Source organism: Gopherus flavomarginatus, chromosome 3, assembly GCF_025201925.1.
Source record: "Gopherus flavomarginatus isolate rGopFla2 chromosome 3, rGopFla2.mat.asm, whole genome shotgun sequence".
In the NCBI taxonomy this organism is placed as follows: Eukaryota; Metazoa; Chordata; order Testudines; family Testudinidae; genus Gopherus; species Gopherus flavomarginatus.
The window spans coordinates 106,818,354-106,843,933 of NC_066619.1; the positions used below are offsets into that span (position 1 = coordinate 106,818,354).

Below are 25,580 nucleotides of genomic sequence, written 5' to 3' on the forward strand. Positions count from 1 at the left end.
TACATGCTATGGGAAATTTATAGAGTAAAAACTGACATCACATATTTCAAGATTTAATGTAATCCATGCATGTTTTACTTCATTATACAGTTAGAATAATAACCTCTATTATTTGTGTTCACAACATGAATTCAGAATGACATGCAAAAGATTACAAGCCTGTGAGAGTCCTTGTCTGAGAAGAAAACTAGATTTTTATATTACTTTTAAATATATTGTATGATCTCCACACAGCAACCAGTTTTTAACTTCACATTAGTGTTCTAGCATTTTATACCTAACCTAGTCCAGTATAATCCAATACTCATATAGTTCTAGCTCTTGCCCACTGTTCTCTTTAATTCATAAGTACGATGCCTTTCCAACTAGCAATGTACTTCAACTACTTGTTCATCAATAATTTAAGGTGTCTAACTGTAATTTTTCTTTAGTGTTCAATAGAAATGTAAAAGGTATTTTGTTTTATTTTATTTCTGTAATGAAAACACTGTTTCATGATCTTACAGTATATTTCTATTATAAAAGCTGACCTTTAAAAGTGCTGTATATTTCAAAAGCTGCAAAGTATGGAAATGTCTTACAAAGATTTTTGCAGTACCTATCTGCTTTATAAGAAGATAAACAGAAAACATGAAAATGACTGTCAATTTTTCATTTTTTCAAAATCAACTCCTCTGACAGTATTTTGAGACAGATCAGGAACAATGCCTACATTAGTAGCGCACAGAAGGGAAAATTACATGAGAGATTTCCTCCTTAAACATTACAGAGAGGCTAGAACAAAATAATTAAGCAATTTACCTAGAAGGAAATACGGGGAGGCAACATGATCTGGTGATTAGAGCTTTGGATTGAGAATTGGGAGACTGGGATTCTTGTCTCACAACATCACATAGCTTCCTGTCACTGCTCCCATCTTTATAAAATGGAGGGAGCGTGCCTGATCCTTAACTAAATTCTCCACCAAAGCCAGTGGAGTGATGGGAATTTACACTGGCTGAGGATCTGTCCCACTCAGTACTGGCAACCTCACACATGCAAAAAATCACAGTCAGGCCCCCAAGCCCCAATGAGATTGGCTTAAAAATAATACATTTGGGGTTCTTTTCTATTTGCCTCTGGCTTTTGAGCCTTTAGGATGTACTCAGGTCACATTTTCAAGCTTTTCTCAGCAAGGAACTTATTTTTTTTAAATGAAAACTGAAATGCTCACATATTCATATAACTCTATAAGCTGGGCTTTAAGAAAACAACAAATGTCAACAAGAGCTGTGATACAATAAAGTTTGCAAGACTGTATAATTCACATTCTTGCCCCCACAGTGCTGTTGACAGTATTAATATGTTCATTTTGTAAAATGCTAAATAAGGGCTAAGTATTATTATTGATATTCTGGACAATCATTTCTCAACAATTCACCTTAAGTTATTTGAAATATGCTACAGACAATTTTTTGTTGTTGTTGCTGCAAATGATGCAGTCATTGTCTGTACATAGTAGAATAGTTCAGAAAGGATGCAGATCTCTCTAGAATATGGAAGTTAGGGAGGTGTTCTTTGTGCTCTTTGAGTTTATCTAAGGACACCTCTATGTCTAGGAAATGGTCTCTAGCGACACAATGCACAATAGGATGAGAACAGTTTGCTCCAAGTAGAAGAACATGGCATTTACACCTTATTTTTGTGAAGACTCTGGTCTCACACTTGTACATAGTTTAGTTCAATTATTAGTCAGATCCTTTCTGTCACAGACTATTCTTGCAGTTTCTGGAAAGGTCAGGCAATATATCCTCCTTTATCATATTTTTATCCCTCCTGGTTTACTTTTGCAATAGGGCTGAATTTGTAGTATGGGTAGAAAAGAAAATTCATTATTTAGATTAGAAAATCATTTTTCAAAAATCATTTTGATTTCTTCTTCATTAATATTGTTGCGATAAAGCAAATTATAGTTCCCCCAAATTATCAAAGAATAACACTACTCATATGAACTCAATACTGGACATCCATGTACTTATAAAAGATGTAAAATAGTCATTTCTGCCTTTCCGCTCCCAAATTATTTTTTCTTAGCACTGTTTGACAAACTTCTTTGATTGTCTGAGAGAATGACTGCGACAAATATAGACGTGGCTCTTTAATAATAAATACTGGCTCTGGAACTGTCACTAGCATGATGTTTCTGTGTCAGATACAGGAAGTGATATTTCTCCCTGGGGGTAGGACAGGGTAACTGAGCTTGCACACCTACGGAATGAGGTCCTTTCTAACTGCCTACTCTTTAGGGTTATTAAGAAAAAATGCCAGAACAAATCACTTATGGCTCTAGCCCACTCTCCTGTGGAGCATCCAAACTGGAGGTCAGTTTAAACAGGGTGAGTCAAGGAAAACAAGCCTGAGTGTCCCACGAACACATAGGAGTATCTAGCCTAATCAGAAGAAAGTACTGTTAAGTAACTTAGCTTATAGTGATCAAATTAGATGAGACTAAATATGCATCTAGACTGTCTGTGGTGTAATAATTCTTTTCCTCTAATGTTTTGTTCTAGATACTAAATAAACTTTGTTTTAAGAAAGCTGTTGGTCAATATCATAGGTCCCCGGTCCCAAAAGGGAAGAAATGCAATGTCTGAAACCCAACTGGACCTGGTTTGGTAACTGGTTGGTATATACAGAAACCAGAACCTAGGTACTGTATTAAGAATAGAACAATCATGAGATTCCACTGAGACACAAAAGGATAAGATGCCCCAGGCCCAAGGTGGGTGCATGCAGACAGATGAGAAATGGGACAGAGGTGTAGCTAGCTCCACAACTGTGACAATGGTCTTTGGCAGTTTCTCTTCTTATCCATCAGGATCCACTTCATTACAGTAGTACCATTCAGTTATGGGTCTGGGAATGTTACTACTCCTGTATAAACCATGGCTATTAGGGGCATTTCTCATCTGCAAAATTCGCTCTTTGTGGGCTAATTGTTTTCAAAGAAAATCATTGTTTTCAAATGCTTTTATTACATTTTTGTAAGTCAAATACATGCTTTTTTTTAAATGTAACTTTATTACTGATTATTCCATAATGTGAACAGCTTTTGTTATTCTGGGAAGTAAACAAAACCAATTAATTTACTTAATAAATTAGACATTGCACATTTGCAGAAAATTTCTATAATTGAAAAGGTTAGTTTTTTTTTATGGACTTATGAAAAAACATTTCATAATGGTTCAGAATGAGATTTTAAGGTAATAGGGTCAAAGATGTGATACCGGGAAATGTAAAAATAGGCTTCAGTAAGACAAACTGATTAGGTCCCTAAAACACACTGTTAATCATGTTATCATGTTAATCATGTTTATAAAAGGCCCCAAATTCAGCAGAGTTTAAAAGCTTTGCTGAATTGGGGGAAGTCCTAAAACAAGTTTTTACTTAATTCAGAACCATTAGTATCCATTTGATAACTATTAGTAGTCTGGCTTTTTTGCTTTTTAAAATGCGACCTTAAGAAAAACACAAACTTCAAAAACTCTACTGTAAATAACATTAAGGGTTTGAAGTAAACTCTGAAAGCAAGGAAAAGGTGGTAAGCTGAAAATCCAATATCCAAACTAGGGATAAATTCAGACTTTGGGTAAGTGATGCAGCTCCACTGTAATTAATGGCAGCTGTTTATATGGTGTCCAAATTTGGCCATCAGGCTTTAACTAACACCATTGTAACTAGATATTTAAGGAATCTCCAAAACTTGATGATGTTATACACAGTGTGCATATTGTAAATTAAGCACAATAAGGAGAGTAAAGAAGGGAGTTGTGTTACTGAATTTTCATGGGCACCTTTGAGCCTCTTTGCTACAGTAGAGTGTACAAATAAAAATAAGCAAATATATAAGTAAAGGAAAACACAAATAGAAGAGAATTATTTTTGAAGTGAGAATCCTTTCTGTACCCTCTCTTATGTTTCCTTCTTCCTATGCTTGAGAAGTTTCACCAAATCAACAACCCTTTGAGAAGCATAATAAGAATCAAACAAAAGAACAGTAAGACCTAGGCAAAGGAAGCTGTGCTTAACTGCAAAGAACACAGAATTGCTCAAGAAAAGCCTGAAGTTTTTTCTAAAATGCTACCACAGGAAATCTTTAGGTTGAATTATGGCAATACCATGCAGAGGCTTTTTTTAAAAATAAAAAACAAAACAAAACAGTTACACATCTGGAAGAATATGCTTGAAGAACTGCTTTTCAACCTTTGTGTTGTGCTCCCCAACGGCATAGTCAGTAGTTGCCTGGTGGGTTGCAAGCTTGTTCCCATTCTCCCAGTCCCTGGTCTTCTGTTGAAATAGATTTGTTCAGCCACTTTGCAACTATTACTATTCAGATGCCAAAGGCAACTCATAAAGTATTGCAACTATTCCTGTGACGCCACTTTTTAAGCACTATGGGAACGGGCGCAAAGGATTCTGGGATGCATTTGAGCAAGATGGGATGTGAGCTGGGCCACAGCACTAATAAGGCAAGCACTACTGACTTAAATTGGAATCGGATTGTTTTCCTTTGTATCCCACATACTTTTTGTCTGAGTTTTTGCTGTGAAAATGGTACATTTTGCACAACACTAATTGTAATTACTCCTCTATATGTAACAGAAAGTCTTTTAATATGAGCAGACATCTGGTGATAGAAATTTCAATACTGCCATTAGACACAGGGGGTGCAGGAAGAAAACAAGCTTCTTCAGAAGAATTTCCCTGAATTTTGCCAATAATTTTTCCATGATAGTTTTCTAAGGAACTCAGGAAAGATCAGATGCCATCACTTCTACATTAAGCAGTAACTCCAGCTGTGATTTCTACACACTGATTGCAAAGCCTAACTACTGTACTTGTGAACAGAAGGTCTTGATTCACTACTTATGGGAGTCCTCAAGAATGCAAACTTTGAGTCTCACATGTGCAGTCACCTTATAGTCATTTTGCAAAAATATGCAGAGATTGTTTTTTGCTGAAAAAAGAATACAATATGAACTCTGAATTGCTACACAGAGTTTATAAAGCTAAAAAGAATAAGTGAATTCAAAATCCAGTATTCCTAATGATAGATCGATTATAGGTCCTGGAGATCAACTGGTGCCAGCCAGTCCTTAGGTTGGATGAACTATAAAATCTTTCTCAAAATGAACATCTGGAATATTTAAATCTTAACTCTAGAGTTGATCTTATACCACTAGATTCCCTTTGTGATTTTGATGAAGTACTACATAAACATCTGTCTACGTCTATTAATGAATTTCTTTCTTTAGCTAAACTCAGTTACCAGGGCTATCTTATCCATGTACATGATGCTAATGTTTACAAATGCTGGGATACAACATTTAGTTTCATCCAGTACCACAAATGTGCTATATGTATAGTGTCATTCCAGCCCATTATGATTATGTAGACACCTATAAATATGGCTATTAACAATTCTGATGCTATTTAAATGATTAATATTTTCCTAAAACTACCCACCATTCTCAGGTTTTCATTTTCATGGGTTATTCCCTTGTGTTTTAGTTCTTCTTTTCCCTTTCTACCTTCAAGAGAAAATGTCAGCAGCCAGTATAACAAAGATATTGGGGTAAAGTAGTGAAAACATAACACCATTGTTAGTGGTGGCATGGTAAATGGATGACAGCATTTAAAACAACGTCTGTTACCTTTGCAATATCTTGAGGATTAGCTTCGAGATAACTTTTCTACATAGCACAAAAAATACGTTTTACAAGTCATTTGATCTGCCTGACCCACGTACTCTCTCTAAAACATACATGTACCCTGCAGTGACAGTAGAGGTTTTTTACCTCCTTAATTTTCACTTGGCAGGTAGCCCAAACCTCTGCTTAAAATGTGGATTTCCCACTTGGTAGCACTTGTCTGGCACCTCAACAGTAATTTGTTGTGAGAAAAGGAATTTGAACTGGTTGCTTAGAAGGAAAAAAAAACACGCATGTCTAATACAATTTTGCCTTGAATACCTGCAATACCACGTGTTTGCTCAGAGTGCACCAAATTGTAAGGGGTCCTGTGACTAACATGTCATTAGTTTGTTTTCCAACTAAATTAGCACGGTGAAAATTGCTTTCATTGAGAGACCAGGCTTTTTCCACCCTGGACCAGTGGAACAAAGTGTTTCCATTAGAGTTATATTAACTGACAAAAAGAACTTTAGAGTTAAGGTTGCCTGGTGATATATTGTGCCCTTCCAGTATGTAGAGTTCACCAAAATTCAAGCCTGTGAAAAGCCAGGAAATGAAGAGATAAGGTACATGCCCACGCAAACCTTAACTCTGACCACCTGGAGCTGGCAAGAGGTGCTAGGAATTATCTGCATGCACTTCAGCACATTCACTGTGTTAGGTGCAACTGGACTGAATGGTGGAGGAATTAGCTGGAGCAGCTGGAAGAGTTCCGACTTTGATATGAGGTAATCAGGTCTGTGTACCTTGGAGGAAGAAGGGGTGAGCTCCTCTGCCTGACCTCAGTAGGTGTGATCAAAGGAAAGAGGTGTATGTGTACCCAGAAAGATCCAGTATACCTCATTTCAGTTCTGCATTGCATAGACAGTGTCAATAGTGGGTCACAGGGGTCTTCTTGCCCTGGGTATTGTCAGCATTTAGATGGGCATTAAGGTGAAGGGGTTGTGAAAGGGATGAGAAATTTAACAGATGGGATATTCTTTCTGTTGAGTTGGTGACGTGTTTGAGTGTATGGCAGGTGTAGGTAGTGCTGTTCAGTGCAAGGCAGAGTGCAAGGATGTGTTATGGAATATGGGGGCATCACTCAAAGAGTCCAGAGTTCAGGTTGTGTGGGGACATATCTTAACTTTTTATTTTTCAGTTTTCAGAAGTTGGAATTTGAAATACTCTGACTCTTTATTTCTTGGTTTTCACAAGTCTGAGTTTTGCTGAACTTGGTATTCTGGAATGGCACAAGATACCATCTGGCAACCGTAACTCTGAATTAACAAAATTTTTGCCATTGCATTTCCTAGTTTTCTCAATAAAAAAAGAAATGTTGCTGGCAGGAGTTCATGGTCATTTAGGCAATTGTAATTATCATGAAGACAAGCAGCTGTGATACTATTGTGGCCAGGTACTGATAATAAACGTAGGGTTTTTCAACAGTAGACCTCAAGGAAGGAAACATCATTATCCCCATTGTACAGATGAGAAAACTGATGCACAGAGAGGTGAAGTGACTTGACTAAAGTCATCCAGCAAGCCAGTGGCAGAGGTAGGAATAGAGTCCAGGTTTGCAGAGTCCCAGTCCACTGTTTTCTCCACTAGGCCACACAGTTGCTGTGTGATTCCTAAGTACCCCCACCCCCAGTACACTTCATTATAGTGCTTTTAAATGTTTGGAATGTGTAGTTACTTACAGGGATGGTGAGAAAAATCTCAGACATGGTCTGTCTCCCAAGAACTAGAAATTTTATGGAATTTTCCTCCAGGGCAAATTGGCAGGGACCCTGGGGCGCTTTTGCCTTCCTCTGCAGTGTGGGGCCTGGGTCACTTGCTGGAAGATTCTCTGCACCTTGAAGTCTTTAAACCATGATTTGAGGACTTCAATGGCTCAGACATAGGTTTGATACAGAAGTGGGTGGATGAGATTCTGTGGCCTGTGTTGCCCAGGAGGTCAGACTAGATGAACATAATGGTCCCTTCTAACCTTAAAGTTTATGAGCTTATTATATAGTGTTACAGTAACTTTAACCGGGTCAGAGGAGATTAGTGTGTCTTTTTCGTACACCATCTTCTACAACATTAAGCTGCCCAGCCACCACTTCCAATTCATCTCCCCTTTCTGTCCCATTAAGCCATTAGAAGCTAAGGATATGTCTGCACTACTCCAGAGTTAGTGGGACATGAGTCAGCTGACCCTGGATTAGAGAACCCAGGACGTGATCTGTTGACACTGATTGTTAACCCTAAATTAAAATGTTTCTAACCTGGGGCTCTGGCAACCACACTGCAGTATGCAGACCTGAGTCAAACCAGCCACCTCCTAGACTCCCCAGCACCCACCCGAAATGTGGCTGCTTTAGCCCTTTGACTATGGTGCACTGTCAAAAACTTGACTGTCCATCCTGCGTATTACAGGACGGTTGAACCACTTGCCAGTACAGCCCGATGTGGTGTCATTTTGGTCAGTGCACTTCCAACTACTGGAGCCAGTGACATAGAGGAGGTACATTTTGAAGAACTTCTCTTGCTTGTGCTTTCATGCCTGTGTCAGGAAATGGACAGAGCTTTTGTGAGGCACTGGTGGCCATTTGGATGGCTTTTTCTAACACACCAAAGGCACCTGAAACAGGTTATGATAGAGCAGAAGGAGGAGGAGTACCCAGCCGTGGCAGACTCAAACTGGCTGACACTTCTCAATAAACTCAGTACAGCCACTGATGCCCCCTATATAGACCGGTACTTCTGGACCACGGCCACAAGCACAGACTAGTGGGATCACCATTGTCATGCAGGCCTGGGATAACCAGCAGTGAGTCCAGAACTTTAGCACGAAGAAAGCTGCATTTCTGGAGCTTTCATAAAGATACGTGCATCAGAACACCCCTGGCCAGCCCAGACGCGGGTTGCTATAGCTGTCTAGAAGCTGGCTATCCCAGACTGATATCGGTCCATTGCAAACCAATTTGGTATTGGTCAACTGTGGATTAAGTGGTGGTGGAGGTTTCTGAGGCAGTCGGGTGTGCTGTTTACCCCAAGGTGATATTTCTGAAGGACTGGCTTTGAGAGAATCGAGTTTCCAAACTGTGCTGGGGCCACTGATGGCACTGCTTTGCCCTCCTCAAGGGGGTTCTCTCAATCCAAAGCTCTCGGTAACTTTACCCTTTGTGAGGCAGTGTCAGGAAATAAATCCATGGGAACACGGCCCATCCGTCTGATTAAAAATTGGCACAAACCCAAAGTGCTTTTATCCAAAATTACTATTTCTAGCACACACAGATATGCAAATAGTTAGAGCTCCTCAAATCTATGGTTACCCACAATTTGGAAAGGTCTTGAGTGGTCTAACGACAAGGTTCAGGTGGCCAGCCCTCCACTTGTAACTGACGATTCCAAGAGATGTCCAGTAGGTCAAATCCAAATCACTCACACCTTTTTCCCTTTTTATGCTCAAAATGTCACATAGCTTGTCAATCACCAATAACCGTGTCGCAAGAAGTTTATTAAGCAAGAAGTTTCAAGCCATTAGTTGTTTTTGTTGTTAGTTGTTTTGTTCAAGTCATGAGTTGTGTTTTTGCGGAGTCTGCAGTATCATGGGCCCTGACACACACACACCAGAAGTCAAATATAGATGGACTTCCTATCTTTCCAAAACTGCAAACTTCAGCAGTTTGAAAGAAGCAAGACAGGATGGCACAGGATCATACTCAATTGTCGTGGTCAGTCCCCCTCCTTTCCTGGCCTGCCTACTTATGCTAAGGCTGTTACAAAGGCCTTACAGTTGCTTTTGGCAATAAGCATAATAATCAATATTCCAGTACTAGCCGTGGCCTAGGCATTTTGCTGGGCTGTCAAAATCTCCTCTTACAAGCCCAAACCAAAAAAGCTACAAGTTCATTGTTACGGAGGCCTTTGTGGACCACAGAGGGCAATTTATGAATGTCAGCACGGCTTGCACTGGAATATTTCAGGATGCCAGGGTTTTCCAATGATTAGGAGTCGACATTCATGGACAGACTGGGACACTATTCCTACCAAATGACTGTCATAAATGGAGTTACTGTCTCCACCGTTATTCTGGGGGATGTTGCATACCTCCTTTTGCCTTGGCTTATGAAACCAGCACCCAGTCAAACTCCTCATAAAACAGGCATGATTTTGACAAGCGGCCCAAATTGCTGTTCTGGTCCTTGGTTTTCCAGTGCTCACTCTTGAGCCGCTTATTCCACTCCCTGCACTGTTTGGTAAATTTGCAAAGCTGTCAGGTTCTTCGCTATTTGCTAGTATGTATGGGCATTCCTAGTTTTGTTAGCCTTGCACCAGAGATTTACCAAAATCAGGCTGTGCTCCCAAGACCATGAAGCAGCACGCTTTGCAAAAGGCTTTTTCTGTTCAGTCTCCATTGCAAGCACATAAAGCTCTATGCTTGTCTGCTTACAGCTCAGTGGTAAGGAGGGTGAATGCTGACTCACTGAGCTGCTAATGTACACCAAGAGCGGTTGCTTCCATTTCCAATAGAGTAGATTCAAGATTCTTGACAAAGGAAGTGGGTCCATGGGATTATGGGATACTTTTTAGATGTCTCCCAGGACCCAAGTCAAGAGGGGCTGCATCTACACTGCAAAGCAATACAGGGCTTGAACCCTGGGTTAAGGCTTGACCTGGGCTTAGACACTGCACCCCTGCAGAGTATTGGGACCCTGAGTCCGAGCCCTCGGTTAGTGGGATTTGTATGTGGACAGAAGGGAGGTTAGGTCTGAGCCTGACTCTGAGCCAAAGCTTACATTGCAGTGTAAATATTCCCTAAGTATGCACAAAAAAGCTGGTAGAATCTGTGAACTTTAAGAAAAGCTGTTTTTTTCAGGTGAGGGCTATATCTCAGGAGTCTCTTGTTCAAATGACCCCAAATTTGGGTCATTAATTCTATCACATATGCCAACTAGGCATAGCAGATTTCAAGACAACCCAGCTACGCATGCAGATTTCAGAGCACTTAGAGGAATCATTATTTACACAGAAAGCTGGTCTTAACTTTAACTATAGCAGACCTAGTGGTCCAGTATAATTTATGCTTATGTCAATAGTGCATTTTTTTCCAGTTTCCTGGCAATACAACATGGGCGTCCTTTTATTTGTTTTTCCCGGGTTGCTTTCCTGTGGAGCTCCAAAGTCTGGATCTACATTATCTGTTCTATCTACATTACATGTTACTTCCTGTGAAAATAATACAGTCCATGAACCTCTACATTATGATACTGCTTATGAGGTAGGGAGCGCTCCACTAATCATTAGATATGCCTTTGGACCTTCTGCATTTGAACATTTCAAACATACATTTCATAATGCATACACAATTATGCAAAAGGTATAACAGAAATGAGATTTTCCCTCCCTCTGGAAATTAGTAGCTCCCCCTATTCCAAAACAGTAAAAAGGACTGGTCGTGATACAGTTTTCACTTTATCTGCAAATAGAAGAATTCAGAGATTGGGGAAGGGAGGTAGAGAAGAGAAATTTGATCTCTTTTTTAATGCCTGCCTCCTTCCAGCAAGTCCATCTGTTGCAGCACTGTTATTTTGTAGGCAGGGTATTTTTGTGTGACCATCAAGAGACAATTACTGCAGAAATGTTGAATCAGCTCTATAAAAAGACAGGCCAGTCACCACAGCATGAGTAGCAAGGGGGTCCAGCTGAGGAGTTTTCATATACATTAACATAAAATATATATAAAAAGTGAGAGTGAGGAAAAATGGGAAGGAATAGAAGTACGGATGAAGTGGAGAGAAGGCTAAAGAAGGGGAGGGAAAGCTGGCATTTTGAGGGCGGAGGGATTAACCAAATGGCAGTTTATCTTTCATAAAACTTGCTAACTGCCCCCACCTTAGCAGAGAAATCTAGGATTAAAAAAATGATGTAGGGCTGATTCTAGAGCCTGACCAAAGAGGACAGAAACAGCACAAGCTGTTCCACTCTGCTCCAGCATCTGAAGCTAGTCCGTTATCCCCCAAATCACTGGTGCTGGTACAAGAATGGGTGTGGGCAGGGTATCCTAGTTAGGGCTCAATGGAATCAAGGCCTCTTTTTTAATAACCATCTGTAGAGGGTAACTGACTCAAAACACTTGTATAAAATATGCTCATTTGTAACGTGTTTAGCAAACATGCTCTTTCAAAATATTGACCACAACAAGGTAAGAGCATAAATTAAATTCCCACATAATTCCATGGAATTATACAAGAGGTGAATTTGGCTGTCAGACTTCAGCAATGTGATCTTTCTGTTACATTTTACCATAGAGTTGTCATTACCTGTATTGTTCGTCTGCTGGTTTGAAGTCTTTGATCAGCCAGATGTAGTTGAGATGTTAGTTTTTCATTGACTTCCTTAAATTCTTTGACCGAAGATACTGCTGTCCTTTTTGCATTCTGCAGAACAGCTATCTGCTGCTGCAAGGACTTAATTCGTTCCCGCAATAAAACAGAGCAGCCTGGTTTCTGGACCACAATATTTCTTCTTTTCTCTCTGTTTACTAAACATAAAGTGGCAGGTCACCAAACTGGAAGGTCATGACATAATTATTAAATTGCTTTTAGTTTTTCATTAGCCTTCCAAAGTGTGGTTCTGTCTGAAAAATGACACTAAAAGCAGCTTGTAGCGTTCCATGTTTATTGTCTCTCAATGACTTCCAGATCAAGCTGGTTCAGGTTACATATAAAGGGTTGTTTTTTAGCTCTGCAAATTCAGCCTGGGATTTGGAAGTCAAACCCGATTCCAAGTTTCTCATTGATGCATTACCAACAATAAAGATTCTACAATCAGTGCTTAGTTAACAGATTTTTTTAAGGTCTGAGCCAGATCAGAATACAGCTCATTCTGTATCACAGCTGTATTGGCTCTCAAGGACTAAAAGGAATAGAAAGTAGTAAAAGCTTAAGTTAGTCAGTAAAATCAATAAGTTGGAGATAGAAACAAAAATTAGATAAGCTGAGCAAGAAGATGCCATTTTACATAATCACTATTCTGAATAGAACTTCATTAAAATAAAGGACCAAATTTTAAAATATATGTATATACCACATTTCAATAGGCAAATACTAAAACAGCATATAATTGGGTATGTGCACAGTAATGGTGATTGCATGCAAACAATACGCATGCAAAAACACCCTTGCGTATCTTTTTCTTTCTTTCATGATCTGGCCCCAAATGTATCTAAAATTCCTACCTTTGTTTATAACTGATGGATGAGCTGTTATGAGAGGACTGATCTTCCTCCTTTGGGAATGTGATTTTTCAACGTCCTTGTTCTGTGTGTTGCCCTAAATAAAGAAGCACAAAGATTAAGCAGCTTTCTACTTTGACATATCTACTGTTAACACTCCAGAGCTTACTGATTTGTATGGAAATAAATGTCAAAACTCCCCATCTCAAATAAGCAAAATTAAAATAAATAAAACTATGCAGAAGTGTGGACAAACAGCACTATAGTGAAAAGTACTGGTTTATCTTCTTTCCATAGGGAGTAGGAAAAAACATTTTAAAACTGTAAAGAAGAGCACTGTCCTACAAAGAAAATAATTCTCACAGGATCCCAACTATGGCATAAGCAAGGGGATAAAAGTGTACTGCAATACCACTGTATGATGCTATGGGAGATCTATCATTCTAAATAAAATGTACACTGATCATCTTTAGGATGAAAGAGGTTCTAATATTTCTGGACTTACAATATCCCACTTTTCATGGCATTTAAGTAACAAGATAATGGCTCAAAGATTCAAATGCTTGCGTACACTTCTGCAAAAGTCCAAATTAGAAATAGCATGCAACACCTATGTGCATACACAATCCCCAGCTCCTGTGTTTGACTACACCTAAATCAGGTGCATGCACTTTTAAAGATTAGTCCTAGAATATCTCAATATAAAATGATAATTACTGCTAGATTCTAATCTAAATAGGCTAATAACCTGTTCAATGTGCAGTTGACACAAGCAGAAAGATGAACAATGTTGCTTGCCATATGCAGTAGGAATATAAGTAAGTAATACATGCACAGAAGTGGGTAAAAAAATAAATTATTCATTTCTTTGCTTTTAAGTCCTTAATCAGTTCTGAAATAAAGTTTTGTTTCTGGTATTCCCTATGTTTTTTAATTTGTTTTCAAAATATATATAATAATAATGGAGATAGACCCATCTCCTAGAACTGGAAGGGACCCTGAAGGGTCATCGAGTCCAGCCCCTTGCCTTCACTAGCAGGACCAAGTACTGATTTTGCCCCAGATTCCTAAGTGGCCCCCTCAAGGACTGAACTCACAGCCCTGGGTTTAGCAGGCTAACGCTCAAACCACTAGGCTATCCCTCCCCCCAAAATATTGCAATTTTTCTTTTGTGTAGGTAAAGAACTATATATTTCTTAAATTGTAAATAACCAGAACATAAGTCACAAGATTTAATACAGTGAACAATGATGCTCAATCTAATCTAATAATCTAAAATGCCTCGGTAATTTAGACAGCCATGCATGTCTGTGCAGAAGTTCCTTTCAGCCCAAATGGTAGGAAAAAGTGCTAAAAAGTCACAGCAAATTAATTGTTAGACTTATAACTAGGATTCTTGTTTCAACAGCAAATATCTAACACACTAAGTAACAGCTTTCCAACTAAATTACTCTTTGTGCCTTAGTGGTCCCATCTAAAAGAATCTGGCTAATAATATGGTGATATTTTTTCACATAGATCTTATAGACTCATAGACTCATAGACTTTAAGGTCAGAAGGGACCATTATAATCTTCTAGTCTGACCTCCTGCACAACGCAGGCCACAGAATCTCACCCATCCACTCCTGTATCAAACCCCTAACCTATGTCTGAGCTACTGAAGTCCTCAAATCTTGAAGTACTTTACAATGGTAGGTAAGCATTGCACCTCCATTTTACATTTGGTCTATGGACAAAGATTTGAAATAACTGTATGAGAGTTGCTGTGGTCTACTGAATACATTTGTCCACTACCACAGAGAACAGAGCTCCCTTTCCAGCTCAGCCATTGGCTTCTTATGTAACCTTAAGCAAAGAATGGTTATTTTCCCTAAAGTATGTCAGCATGGATCCCATTTGAGACATGCAGCACCTCCTGTGAAATCCCAGACACTTCTGAATAGCAGTGTCTGTTGGGCCCATGCATGTGCCTGTTTTGTGCTCCCATATGGGGCACAAAGGATGGAGCAGCTGTGACCCTCCATCAGTTCCTTTGCTATTCACAGCCCATGTTAGTGGAGGACTCCACAGAGCCAGGATTGAGGGTAGGCCAAGGGATCAACACTAAGTCCAACATCTCCAAGAACCACAGTTCCTGTAGGGTAAGTAACTGTTCTTCCTTCTTCAAACATGTGTCACTGTGGATCCCACTGTAGATGACTGGCAAGTATTCACTCTGAATGGTGGGAAGGAGATGCATCAGCTGTATCAGTCAGATATTGAAAAACTGTTTGTCCCAAACTTGGCATTCACCCTAGCTGCCGTGCTAAGGGCACAATGTTAAATGAAAGTCAGCGAGTTGCTCCATATCAGTGTTTTGCAGATCTTAAATACCGGTACATTTCTGAAGCAAACTCAACTAAATGCCTGTGCCCTGGTGGTGCGAGCGCACCTGGATGTTTGGATGGAGAAGCTCACCAGCTAATTGGTAAGAGGTGGAGATGCAGATGTGATCTACTCAGAGAGCTTCTGTGATGCAATGGTTTAGGCATTTCAATGTTCTGGATACAGTCTGAAAGATTGAGTCCTGACAGTGTAACAAATCAAGAGTTTAGAACCCTCCAAAGTATGCAGCTTTCTCTCACCCAGCATCAATGTAGTTTTGGGAAGAGTACTGACAAGTTAACTGAGTGATTTAGGTGGAACTCCAAGACCTAGAGAGGAAGCTAGGGTGTGATCTCAGAACCACCTTGTCACTATTAAAGGATGTGTAAGGAGGTCTAGAGTAAGGCCTGGAGCTCACTGATCATCCAAGCCACAGAAAACAACCTTAAGGATAAGGTGAATGTCTGAGTTTCAAGATAGTGACAGTAATATCTCAAGTAAGAGTGCAATGGACAGGAGGAACAGATCTCCTCCACGGGCAGTGCAGAGGATTACAATGCTCGCAGTGCCGTGGTTGGTCCGGGTACCAGCAGGTGCCTTGGTGCTGATGATGGTTCTGGCTTTTCCAGTGGTGTGTCATCGGATATGGGCATCTATGATGAGGGGTCTGATGCTGAATCCAGGGTCAGTATCAGAGGATTCGTCCTCTGTAGGCTGCTCCTTATCACCAGTCCTCAACACAGTGTGGGACTTGGTGGATTTCTGTCCAGAGGCTTTTCATGGTCTGTCCTTGCATAAAGATCCTGAGCTCCATCTGGAATCTCTGCCTTGGTGTTCAGAGTAGCCCCTCTTAGTGCCAGTCTTCAGTACCAGAGGTGTCGGTGTCTGCTTTGGTACCAGTGTCTGTGATGGTAGTGGAGTCAGCTTTGGTACTGGGGACATCAATGACAGTGCCATTCCAGTTTTTTCTTGGCACCATCTTCTCAACACTGGTCTTCACAGTTGCTAGTCTGCTAGACGGGGCACTGGATAAAGTCAATTTGTCTGCTGCTACGACTCTGATGCCTCCTTCTTCAGATCTGAAGAGACCTTCATAAATTCCTGTAGGCCATGAACCAAGACATCATGGTTTACCCAGCCTGTCCTGCTTTACCAGAATAGTCCCCATGTACTAGCCAGTTTCACTGAAACTGAGATTTTGTTCAAGTTTCAATAAAACTTTTGTGCTTCTAGTCACCCCAGAGACTGCCTTGGCTAGCTCTTCCATTAGGATCACAGTGAATGATTCACTCAAGAGAGCCCAGCCATCCCTCAGCCACCCTTCCATTGCTTTCCAGCTGCCCTCGAGTTATGGAGGCCAGAAATCCCACCTTCTTCCACGCAGAAGGTAAATACAGAAAGACTACAGCTGTAGAAGAGTTCAATTGGGGGCAGCCCCAGTCCAGCGAGAGGAATGTTTTAGCTTTGTGGACAGGCTTGAGCTAGTAGGCACAAGAATAGAGGAACAGGAAAGCTGTAGTGGACAAAGGGTGATCAGATCACCAAGGACGAGACTAGGCTGCATAGATTCCTGCCAGCCCTAGAAAGCCAGTTTCTGGGGAGCAGTGGCACCCCAGATTCCAGTTTCTCCGGCTCTTGCTCCCCAGTAGGTAGGCTGCTGCAGAGATGGGGAGCCATCTGGCTAGATGGACATTTTCCAGAAAATCTGTTTTGGTTCTTCTGAAATGGAATTTTTTAAAAATGTGTGTTCCATGGAGAATTTTGCATTTCCAACTTTTTCTTCCAATTTGGAAATCTGAATTTTTCTAAGGACCGGAAATGTTGGTTTCCACTCAGCTCTGATCAATATCATGGACGTGGTGATAGGGAAAGGAAGGATGGCAGAAATGACAACGTCTCTCAGTTTGTCAACCCTAAGAGTACTACATGATGCGAGGAATTTATAATTTAATATCATAAAGACATGGACAGATTTTTAAAGGAACCGAATAAGGTAGGTGGGTATCTACCGGTATTTTCAAAAGGGCATAAGCTCCTAACGCCAACTGATTCTGATGGGAGTTAGGTGCATAGATTTTGAAAATCCAGGCACCTATCGGCAAGACAACTACTCCTGGTTATACTGAACATTTTACAATGATATTTCTTAATTTTGAACCAAGATCTACAGTACAAAAAAAATTCAAGTTCTGACAGTCAGAAAGGTATGTTTACTTCCTTTTGTTCTTTACCACAAAAATAATACTTTAAACCTGATGGGTTTGTTGTTTGTTTATTTTTACATATGTTTATTCCTTTGTTTCTTCAAATTAAATCCAGGGGGGGGACAAACCAAAAACAAATTGCAGTCAAATATTCAGCTATAAGGACAAAAAGCATAGTTCAACTACTAAATGCAGCCAAGTGGCCTAAAATCCAAACTTCAAGGTTTTGCCTTTGCAATGCCAAAATCAACAATTCTGAATGGTTTAAACTGCACTTCTCAGATCTTGTGCATCAATCTTCAAAGTAGATCAAATATCATGTGAGAAACACTACTATGAGGCAATACTTGGGAGTAACAGGCTCCTGGATGCCCCAGAAATACTGTTTGATCCGTGTTTGCTCCTGCAAAAAGTCAATGGTGCCAGGAGGATAGAAAATCTATTTTTGTCTCCTTATGGGGGCAATCACCTATCACTAACAGTACTCCCTCCAAGCCAGGATGCTTGAGAACTAAAAAGTTTTGTGGGACTTTCACTGTCAATTTAAGTCACTGTCAGAGTGACTATTGGTACCACTGAGAACTTAAACCCAAGTTATACGTCCACAGACAAACAAGAAATGAAATAGCTAACACACCTTCCACTTCAGGATTGCAAACAAGAAGTCAATGATTCTAGGGTAATTTATTTGAAAATACTGATAATTCATAAATTGAAATTGATTGAGATAAAATGTTTGCTAGCCCATATGTTATTGATGATTCATGTTTTTGTTTAGTCGTGTGAGTACATCTTGTAGGAAATTCTCATCCTAAGAAATTACTCAGCTAGAGATATACACAAGGAATAGACTACTGGCTATATGTTCAGCTTCCAATAATGTTTGGTAATGGCTCTACTAGACTGATTTGTTCAGTATAAGGAAACACTGAAGCATTGTAACCTATAAAAATATTTACTAAAAATTGCTTATTTGAAAATCATAGGATACATTTTAATGCACAAGTTATACTGTACCTTTTTGTGATATAGTTGGCTCTTGTCTTCTAAATGTGCAATATTGTGGACCATCTGATTATCTTGTATTTGATATTTTTCCTGTTGATCATTTGTGTCTGTTAGTGAATCAACGGTTTGGACTGTTTTCATAATTATTGATCCCAAGCTTTCAGAAGTTGGTATTTCAGAGTCACTAAAATAGCATATTTGGGGGGGAAATCAATGTCTTTGTTAAAAAGTTGAAATATCTAATAAGGGATCACAAAATATACCATGTGATTAGTCACACACATTACAAATGCGAACTGTCTTAAGCACTTTAAAAACAGTTGGTGAACAATGCATCATCTGGAAAATATTAATTTGATTCAACTAATGAATACCTACAAATAACACATTTGTAACAAGCATTTCACAGATGAAAAGAAATCTCAGATTTTGCTAATTTCAATTTTTACTGAATTCTACTTGAACAGCTCCATCTATAGTCTTCTGTAATTACAGTTTAAAAGAGGATGCATGATACTAGTGACAAGTGCTTTTTGTTGTAGACCAGAAAGCTGACATAATCAAAAAGCTGTGCTACACTATATTGTAAGTCCTGTGACCTGGTTCCAAAGATGTACTACATTTCCTCTTAAAACTAATTGTTATTGAAAACAAAAACAAACAAACAAAACTAAAAATAACCCCACCCTGCTTATTTTAAGACCCACTCTGACTGATCGGGCACATGCATGCTGTTTATCACAGGTTTGATGCATAACAAATATCTAAAATAAAGGTCAACTTTTGGCAAAGGTCAACAACCTTGACATTGTTAATCTGAGAGATTCAAAAAACAATCCTCCTCTGTTATTATGGGTATGTTTGTGTGTCAGTTATCTAAATTATTTGGGGGCAGGAAACATGTAATACTCTGTGTTCTGCAAACTACTGTACTCATTTAATACAAAATAATAATGGCAATATACTTCTTCACTGTTTCACTTGAACTATATTTGCAAGGCTGATTAGTTAAATTTGTTAAATTAAGCTTTAGTGAAATATCTAAAGTGCAGCTCTTTAGAGTTCACTGAATTCTTTAAACTTGGTACTTGCCGTTTAGAAATGCTTACTGAACAGATCAATTGCAAGTCCTAATACCTGGGTTTTCTTCCAGGCTCTGCAATTAACTTGCTTTGTGACCTAGTGTGCCCTTCTTTTCTATAGTTTTTGCAAGGCTTTTAAAGGCATCACTTTATTCCAAAGGAAATTTCCACTGTCATTTCAGCTGGTCCTTGAGTTTCTGCAGTACCTTCTGCTGATGATTAAACAGCCACAGTTGGTGGTGTTCACAAGCCCCTGCCTTCAAGTCAGTTCTTCTTACTGCTACAAGATGGGAAGGGGACCTAATTTTTCCCCCCCCGAGATTTGCAGTGCATCTGAAAGGACGATCTGGGGCAGAGGCTTACACGCCTTACCAGTTTTCTGCTTGATCATCACCAGCTTTACCACTAGAATTGTGGAAAAGGTGGGGGAATAAAGTCTGACCCATCCACTGGCACAAGATACATTTACTCTATTTTTCCCCCCAAAACCAACAGGATGTTATATGAAGGTGCTGTTCACTTCAGTAGAGTTATAGTGGCATAAAACTGGTGTATAATGGAGTAGAGAATCAGGCCACTTAACTGGAGGAGCTGCCTCAAACTCAAAAGCAGAGTGTCTAAAAAGATGTGTTTGTATGATGAAAAGCTTCCTCTGATGCATCAATGTGTCTCTCAGACTGTGAAGAGCAGAAAGTAACATAATGTTTTGAAGATGCTGAACTACCACCGAGGGATTTCTAATTGTGTTGATGTTCTTTTGCAGCTGAATGCTTTGAAAGAATGTTCTGTCATCTAGAAAATATAAGACTTGAACCCTGAAACTTAGAACCAGCCTTCAGTAATAAAGAACTGTATTTTTACACATGGAAAAGACATAACTAAATAAAGCCATTTCCTTCAGTAGATCCTGCATTCTGGGCTATCATTGCCAAGAGCAATCTAGGAAACACTCAGGATACAACTGTCAAAGAGGGTATCTTCTGGTTATTTGGGGCACGTCTTGAAGTCACTGTATTACTTTCCCTTGTTGAACAATATTATGATTAACAAAACTGTTCACAGAAGGCAAAAACTAGCAAATTAAAAAAAAAGAAAATACTGCTAATAATAGCAACAACAAAAAACACCAGCTTTAATCGTTTGCATTAAATCAGTACGCCTGCAATATTAAAATATAAAAAAAACCCAGACCATAATATAAACAACAATAGCAACAACAATACTTGGCACTTACGTAGAGCTTTGCAACTATAGCTCTCAAGATTCTCTGCATAGTTGGTTACATATCATTATCCCCATTTTATGCATGGGTAAGCTGAGGAACAGAGAAGTTAAGTGATTTGCTCTGGCTTGCCTACATGAACATTTAATTTCTGGACAGCTGAGGTGAAAACATAGCCTGCACTAACTTGCCACTCACTAAGGGTATGTCTACACTACCCGCCGGATCAGCGGGCAGCAACTGATCCAGCAGGGATCCATTTATCGCTTCTAGTCTGGACAGATAAATCGATTCCCGAGCCCTCTCCCTTCTGCCCAAGGTGGAATTAGAACTTGCTTCTCTATTGTTTTTGGGAAGAAGAGAACTAAAAATGGGAGGCTATGTGGCATTTTATATTCATTTGCCCTTGTGGCTTACAGCTGCCTCTTCAAGTGTGTGTGGGGAGACAGACAGAAGAAGAGGCAAGAATTCTAAACATTTAAGAGTTTTGTCAGTGCTATTTGCTGGGGGGCTTGTGACTCAAGATTGGGGATATGTGCAGTAATACTTACTTTTAAAGAACTAATTTTTCACCACCATTCAATTAAAGTTAGTACAATGACTGTGCATAAAACATACATGAAATAATTAGTGTAGATGGTTCTTAATTTAAAGGATGTTAAACAGCTTGTAGACATCTGCTAGCAAGCTGAAATGGGTCATTCAAAATTTATCTAACTAAATTAAGGGGAAAAAATGTTTCTCCTCCTGGGTCAGCATGTCACAAGATAACTAAACCGACTTAGTAGGCTTGCCTGGGAATCCTTAGCTGTCAGTGGTGAATATGCAAAGGGCCAGCAAATTAAATCAACCTGCCAAACTGTCAATTTCAAGCCTCATGACTGCATGAAAATAGCATCACTGGAAGAAATCAAGCATTGCCTTCTTTTGGGTTTCCTGGCACCTATTCAAATACTCATGCAGTTGTGGCTAATTTTGCATGCAAATTTCAGTCAATAAGCTCAGAACAAGACCTCCCAAGATATTTCAAAAGATCTGACAGTATTTTTTCTGAATACCAAATCGACAGTAGTTGAAATTCAATCTCCATTTGCTAGTGCTTTAAATATGCACGGTGTCCCCTCTACAGAGCTAAGTTAATGAGAGTCGTACCTGCTTTCACTCATATCCTCCCAGCCATCCTTATTGAAGTTCTCAAATACATTGCTCATAACCTTGATAGACTGATTGAGAAAAGCTTGGTGACGTCCCAGAGAGCTTTTTTTCTTGGCTGCTTTTAATTTAACCTTGGTTCCTGCTGTCTTACAATTACATTGCCCATGGGTTGCTCCTACAGTGGCCACGGTACCCACTGCTTTGGCTTTGTCCAGTGAATTTTTCAACTGCTGCACCTCACAGAACAGATCTTCATTTTCATTTCTCAACCTGTTCGCTTCTGCCACTTGCCTCTTCAGAGAGGTAACTTCTCTCTCCAGCTCATCAAAAACTAACTGAAGATCTGCTTTGTCTTTCTTTATTTCTCGAAGCTTCTTCAGTAGCTTCTCTAACTCTCTCTCTTTTGTGTCAGCATCTTCTTTGTGACATTTTATAGATGCTTTCAGATCATTTTTGTCTTTAGTTAACTGCTTGTTTATTTCTTTCAGCTTCTTTGATTCCCTTTCAAGAGCTCTAAATCTCTTTTCCAACTGGCACACCTAACAAAATTGAGTTTTAGAGTGAAACATTATAGTTTGCTTTTATACTTTTAAATAGCACAAAATCAAACTGTTATATCTTAACATTACATTTATTTTATGAAAATAAAATTACATTTAGCACAAGGACAAAAGTAATCTAAAGTGTCTAATTCAAAAATAATTCAAAGGCAGTGTAGATGAATACATTCTAACGGCAATAATACATCTGTTGAGCAAAGGGCAGATGGTAAAAGGAGTTAAAATTCCAGACAAAGTGACACAGAAGTCTAAGTATGCCAATAAACCTTGCTGATGTGTTCCGAGATCATTACTGATTTGGTTATACATGCTAATTTAACTTGCACAAAATTTTCAAAAAAAAGCTATATACAAAACAAACAATTTTGCACAAGGTATTTAAATAATCAAACTCTTTGATGTAATTATTTAAAAATATTAAATATATCCTTTCAGAATCAGCCAGAAATTTTAATAAAAGTTTAGGGACTTTAGAATATGAAGACTAGGAACTTTTCTATTTGCAGTATAGGAAAATCCAGACTATCCCAGTGAAATCTCTTTACAAGCTTACCAAACACTATTTTTATTCATACCTAAAGACTTGCTATGTCCAAATGATCCATATGTTTTGTTGCTGATGTACTATACCGTCTAAACAAACTCAGGATTACCTCTAATAGACTGATTCTCACTGTCCTTCAGTGCCATTGGTCAAAGTTTAAACTAAATACCACAATATTTGGCAATGAACAGCAAGTTTAATTTGAACTAGGCCCCTATAAAGTAACAGCTACTCAGATAAGATTTTTCCAAAGTGTCTTTGGGAAAATCAATGCAACTCTGGAAAAATCTGTGGAAAAATCTCACTGTCAGTTATCTAGTACACCTCTACCCCGATATAACGTGGTCGTGGGAGCCAAAAATCTCTACTGCATTATAGGTGAAACGCCGTTATATCAGGGTAGCGGTGGCAGGGCTGCAGCAGTGATTTAAAGAGCACGGGACTCTGGCCATGGGGAGCCCCAGGCCCTTTAAAGCGTTGCCGGAGCCCTGCTGCTGCAGCCCCGAGGTAGCAGCAGCAGGGCTCCAAGGGTGATTTAAAGGGCTCGGGGCTCCCTGCAGCAGCTGGAGCCCCATACCCTTTAAAGTGCCGCCGGAGCCCTGCTGCTACCGAGCTATATGCAAACCTGTGTTATATCAGGTCGCATTATAGCGGGGTAGAGGTGTAACTGATGTACCACAGTTCTTTCTCTACTCTGTTTTCGGTGGGAGCTGCTGAGTGCTCAGCTCTTTGGAAAATCAGGTACCTACACAAGAATTTAGCAGCCTAACTTTAGAAACTCTTTTTATAAAATATTGGCCAGTGCCAGCACGCTGCAAGAGAGTGGAATGCCAAAAACAATATCAAATTTTAAACTGAACAGTATTTCTAAAGAAATATTAGAAGTACTGACAGGTTGTATTTGGCTGAAGGTTTTTAATTGTTTTAAAGCGTATAGAATTATTTTGTCTGATGGATTAATTTAGTTCAAATGACAGTGAAGGATCTCAGTGCACATGTTAAATTAAGAACAGTGAAGTTCAAACATCCTAACGTATCTTTACCAATGAGCTTGAAATCAGACCTTCAATATCTATGCTTATCCATTGCTGGACTTCCCTTGAGCAAAACGTGTGGCAGGTTTACAGTGAACAAAGAATTAGGCTATGACTGCATAAACTCATTGGGTGAAATCCTGAATCCATTGAAATCAAGGGGAATTTTGCTATTGAACTCAATGAAGCTAAGATTTTACCAATTTTACCCATTGTATTTATGATTAAGATTAGCATTTGAACCCACATCTCCAGTGGTTAAAGGCCAATACAGTACTTATCATTAACTCACTGTTCATTAAGCACTTCCAACCTGAGCTTTCTTCATTTCTTAGTTCTTTAAAACACCTTTAACGTTCATTGTCATTTAAAATCACTTATGGTAGTTGAAAGGAAACAGCAAATATCTTCTGGGTCTATATCCTAAGGCAGGGGTTCTCAACTTTTTTATTTTTTCCTGAGGCGCCCTCCTCCTGCCCCCGCCAACATGCTATAAAAACTCCATGGCCCACCGTTTGCCACCCCAGGCACACGCTTGCTAGGCTGGTGCCTAGAGCCGGCCCTGACTACTGTCCTAAGGTATCATCACAACAGTATATATCCATAGAGATAAAAAATTATACAGCACCTGGCAAACAAAATTATAGTTCTGAAATATAGATAATAACCTAGTATAAACTGTGTGAAATCCTAGACTGTAATGCTCAAATTATTTCAATTACTCACTCCGCCTTAAGATAAATGAATGTGAGCATTTCCTGTTATGCGTGTTATTATTTTAACATGATGTTTGTCATTCAGTAATAACGAGATGACAGACTTCATTACCTGACCATATGGCAAGTGTTACAAGTATATGCAATCACGTCATCTGCTGTAAATTACTGTACTTCCTACAAGTTAATTCACAAATATAAGAAAAATAGAAATAGCCATACTGACATTTCATGTACATATTTGTGTTTATTCAATTTAACAATGCTCTTAAAGGTTTAATTAACTAGACCAATATAATTAGGCCAAATGACAAGCTAAAGACAAGCTAAAGGAATAGGCCTATCCGAAAAATGCATTTTCTTTGCAGCAAACAAAAACATATGGTAAAATACAAACGTGCCCTTTTAAGTGAATGCCTGTTAACATATAAAACTATTTGTGCAAAGCAAAAATGTCAATACAAAAACTGTGATTTGTTAAGAATACCTCATTATTTTACAAATAAAATATGACAGATGCTGCACAGTATATCTGTTAAACCAATAAACCTATTAAATATATCTACACTACCATTTTGTAGAGAGAGGTTACATATTTAAGAACTTTTTTCAAAACAGTATTTTTTTAAAATTTAAATATGGTAAGTGAATTTATTACCAAATCACTGTTATGCACAGATGTGATTCTCTAACAAAACAGCTGTATGGATTGACATCTGATAATGTGTACAGTTAAATAAACTTTGGCAAA

General features: G+C 39.1%; 1 protein-coding gene across 6 annotated transcripts in view; it reads right to left on the bottom strand.

Annotated features, from left to right (window-relative positions):
* The window catches only part of CNTLN (centlein), a 256,631-nt gene that overhangs the window by 64,909 nt on the left and 166,142 nt on the right, over nucleotides 1-25,580 (bottom strand). For all 6 annotated transcript variants that reach the window (XM_050944136.1, XM_050944137.1, XM_050944139.1 and 3 more), the window contains 4 exons: nucleotides 21,973-22,514; nucleotides 18,526-18,700; nucleotides 12,943-13,036; nucleotides 12,026-12,246 (listed from right to left, as the gene is read on the bottom strand). In XM_050944136.1, the coding sequence (XP_050800093.1) occupies nucleotides 12,026-12,246; nucleotides 12,943-13,036; nucleotides 18,526-18,700; nucleotides 21,973-22,514 (1,032 nt within the window). The remainder of the gene's footprint in view (nucleotides 1-12,025; nucleotides 12,247-12,942; nucleotides 13,037-18,525; nucleotides 18,701-21,972; nucleotides 22,515-25,580) is intronic.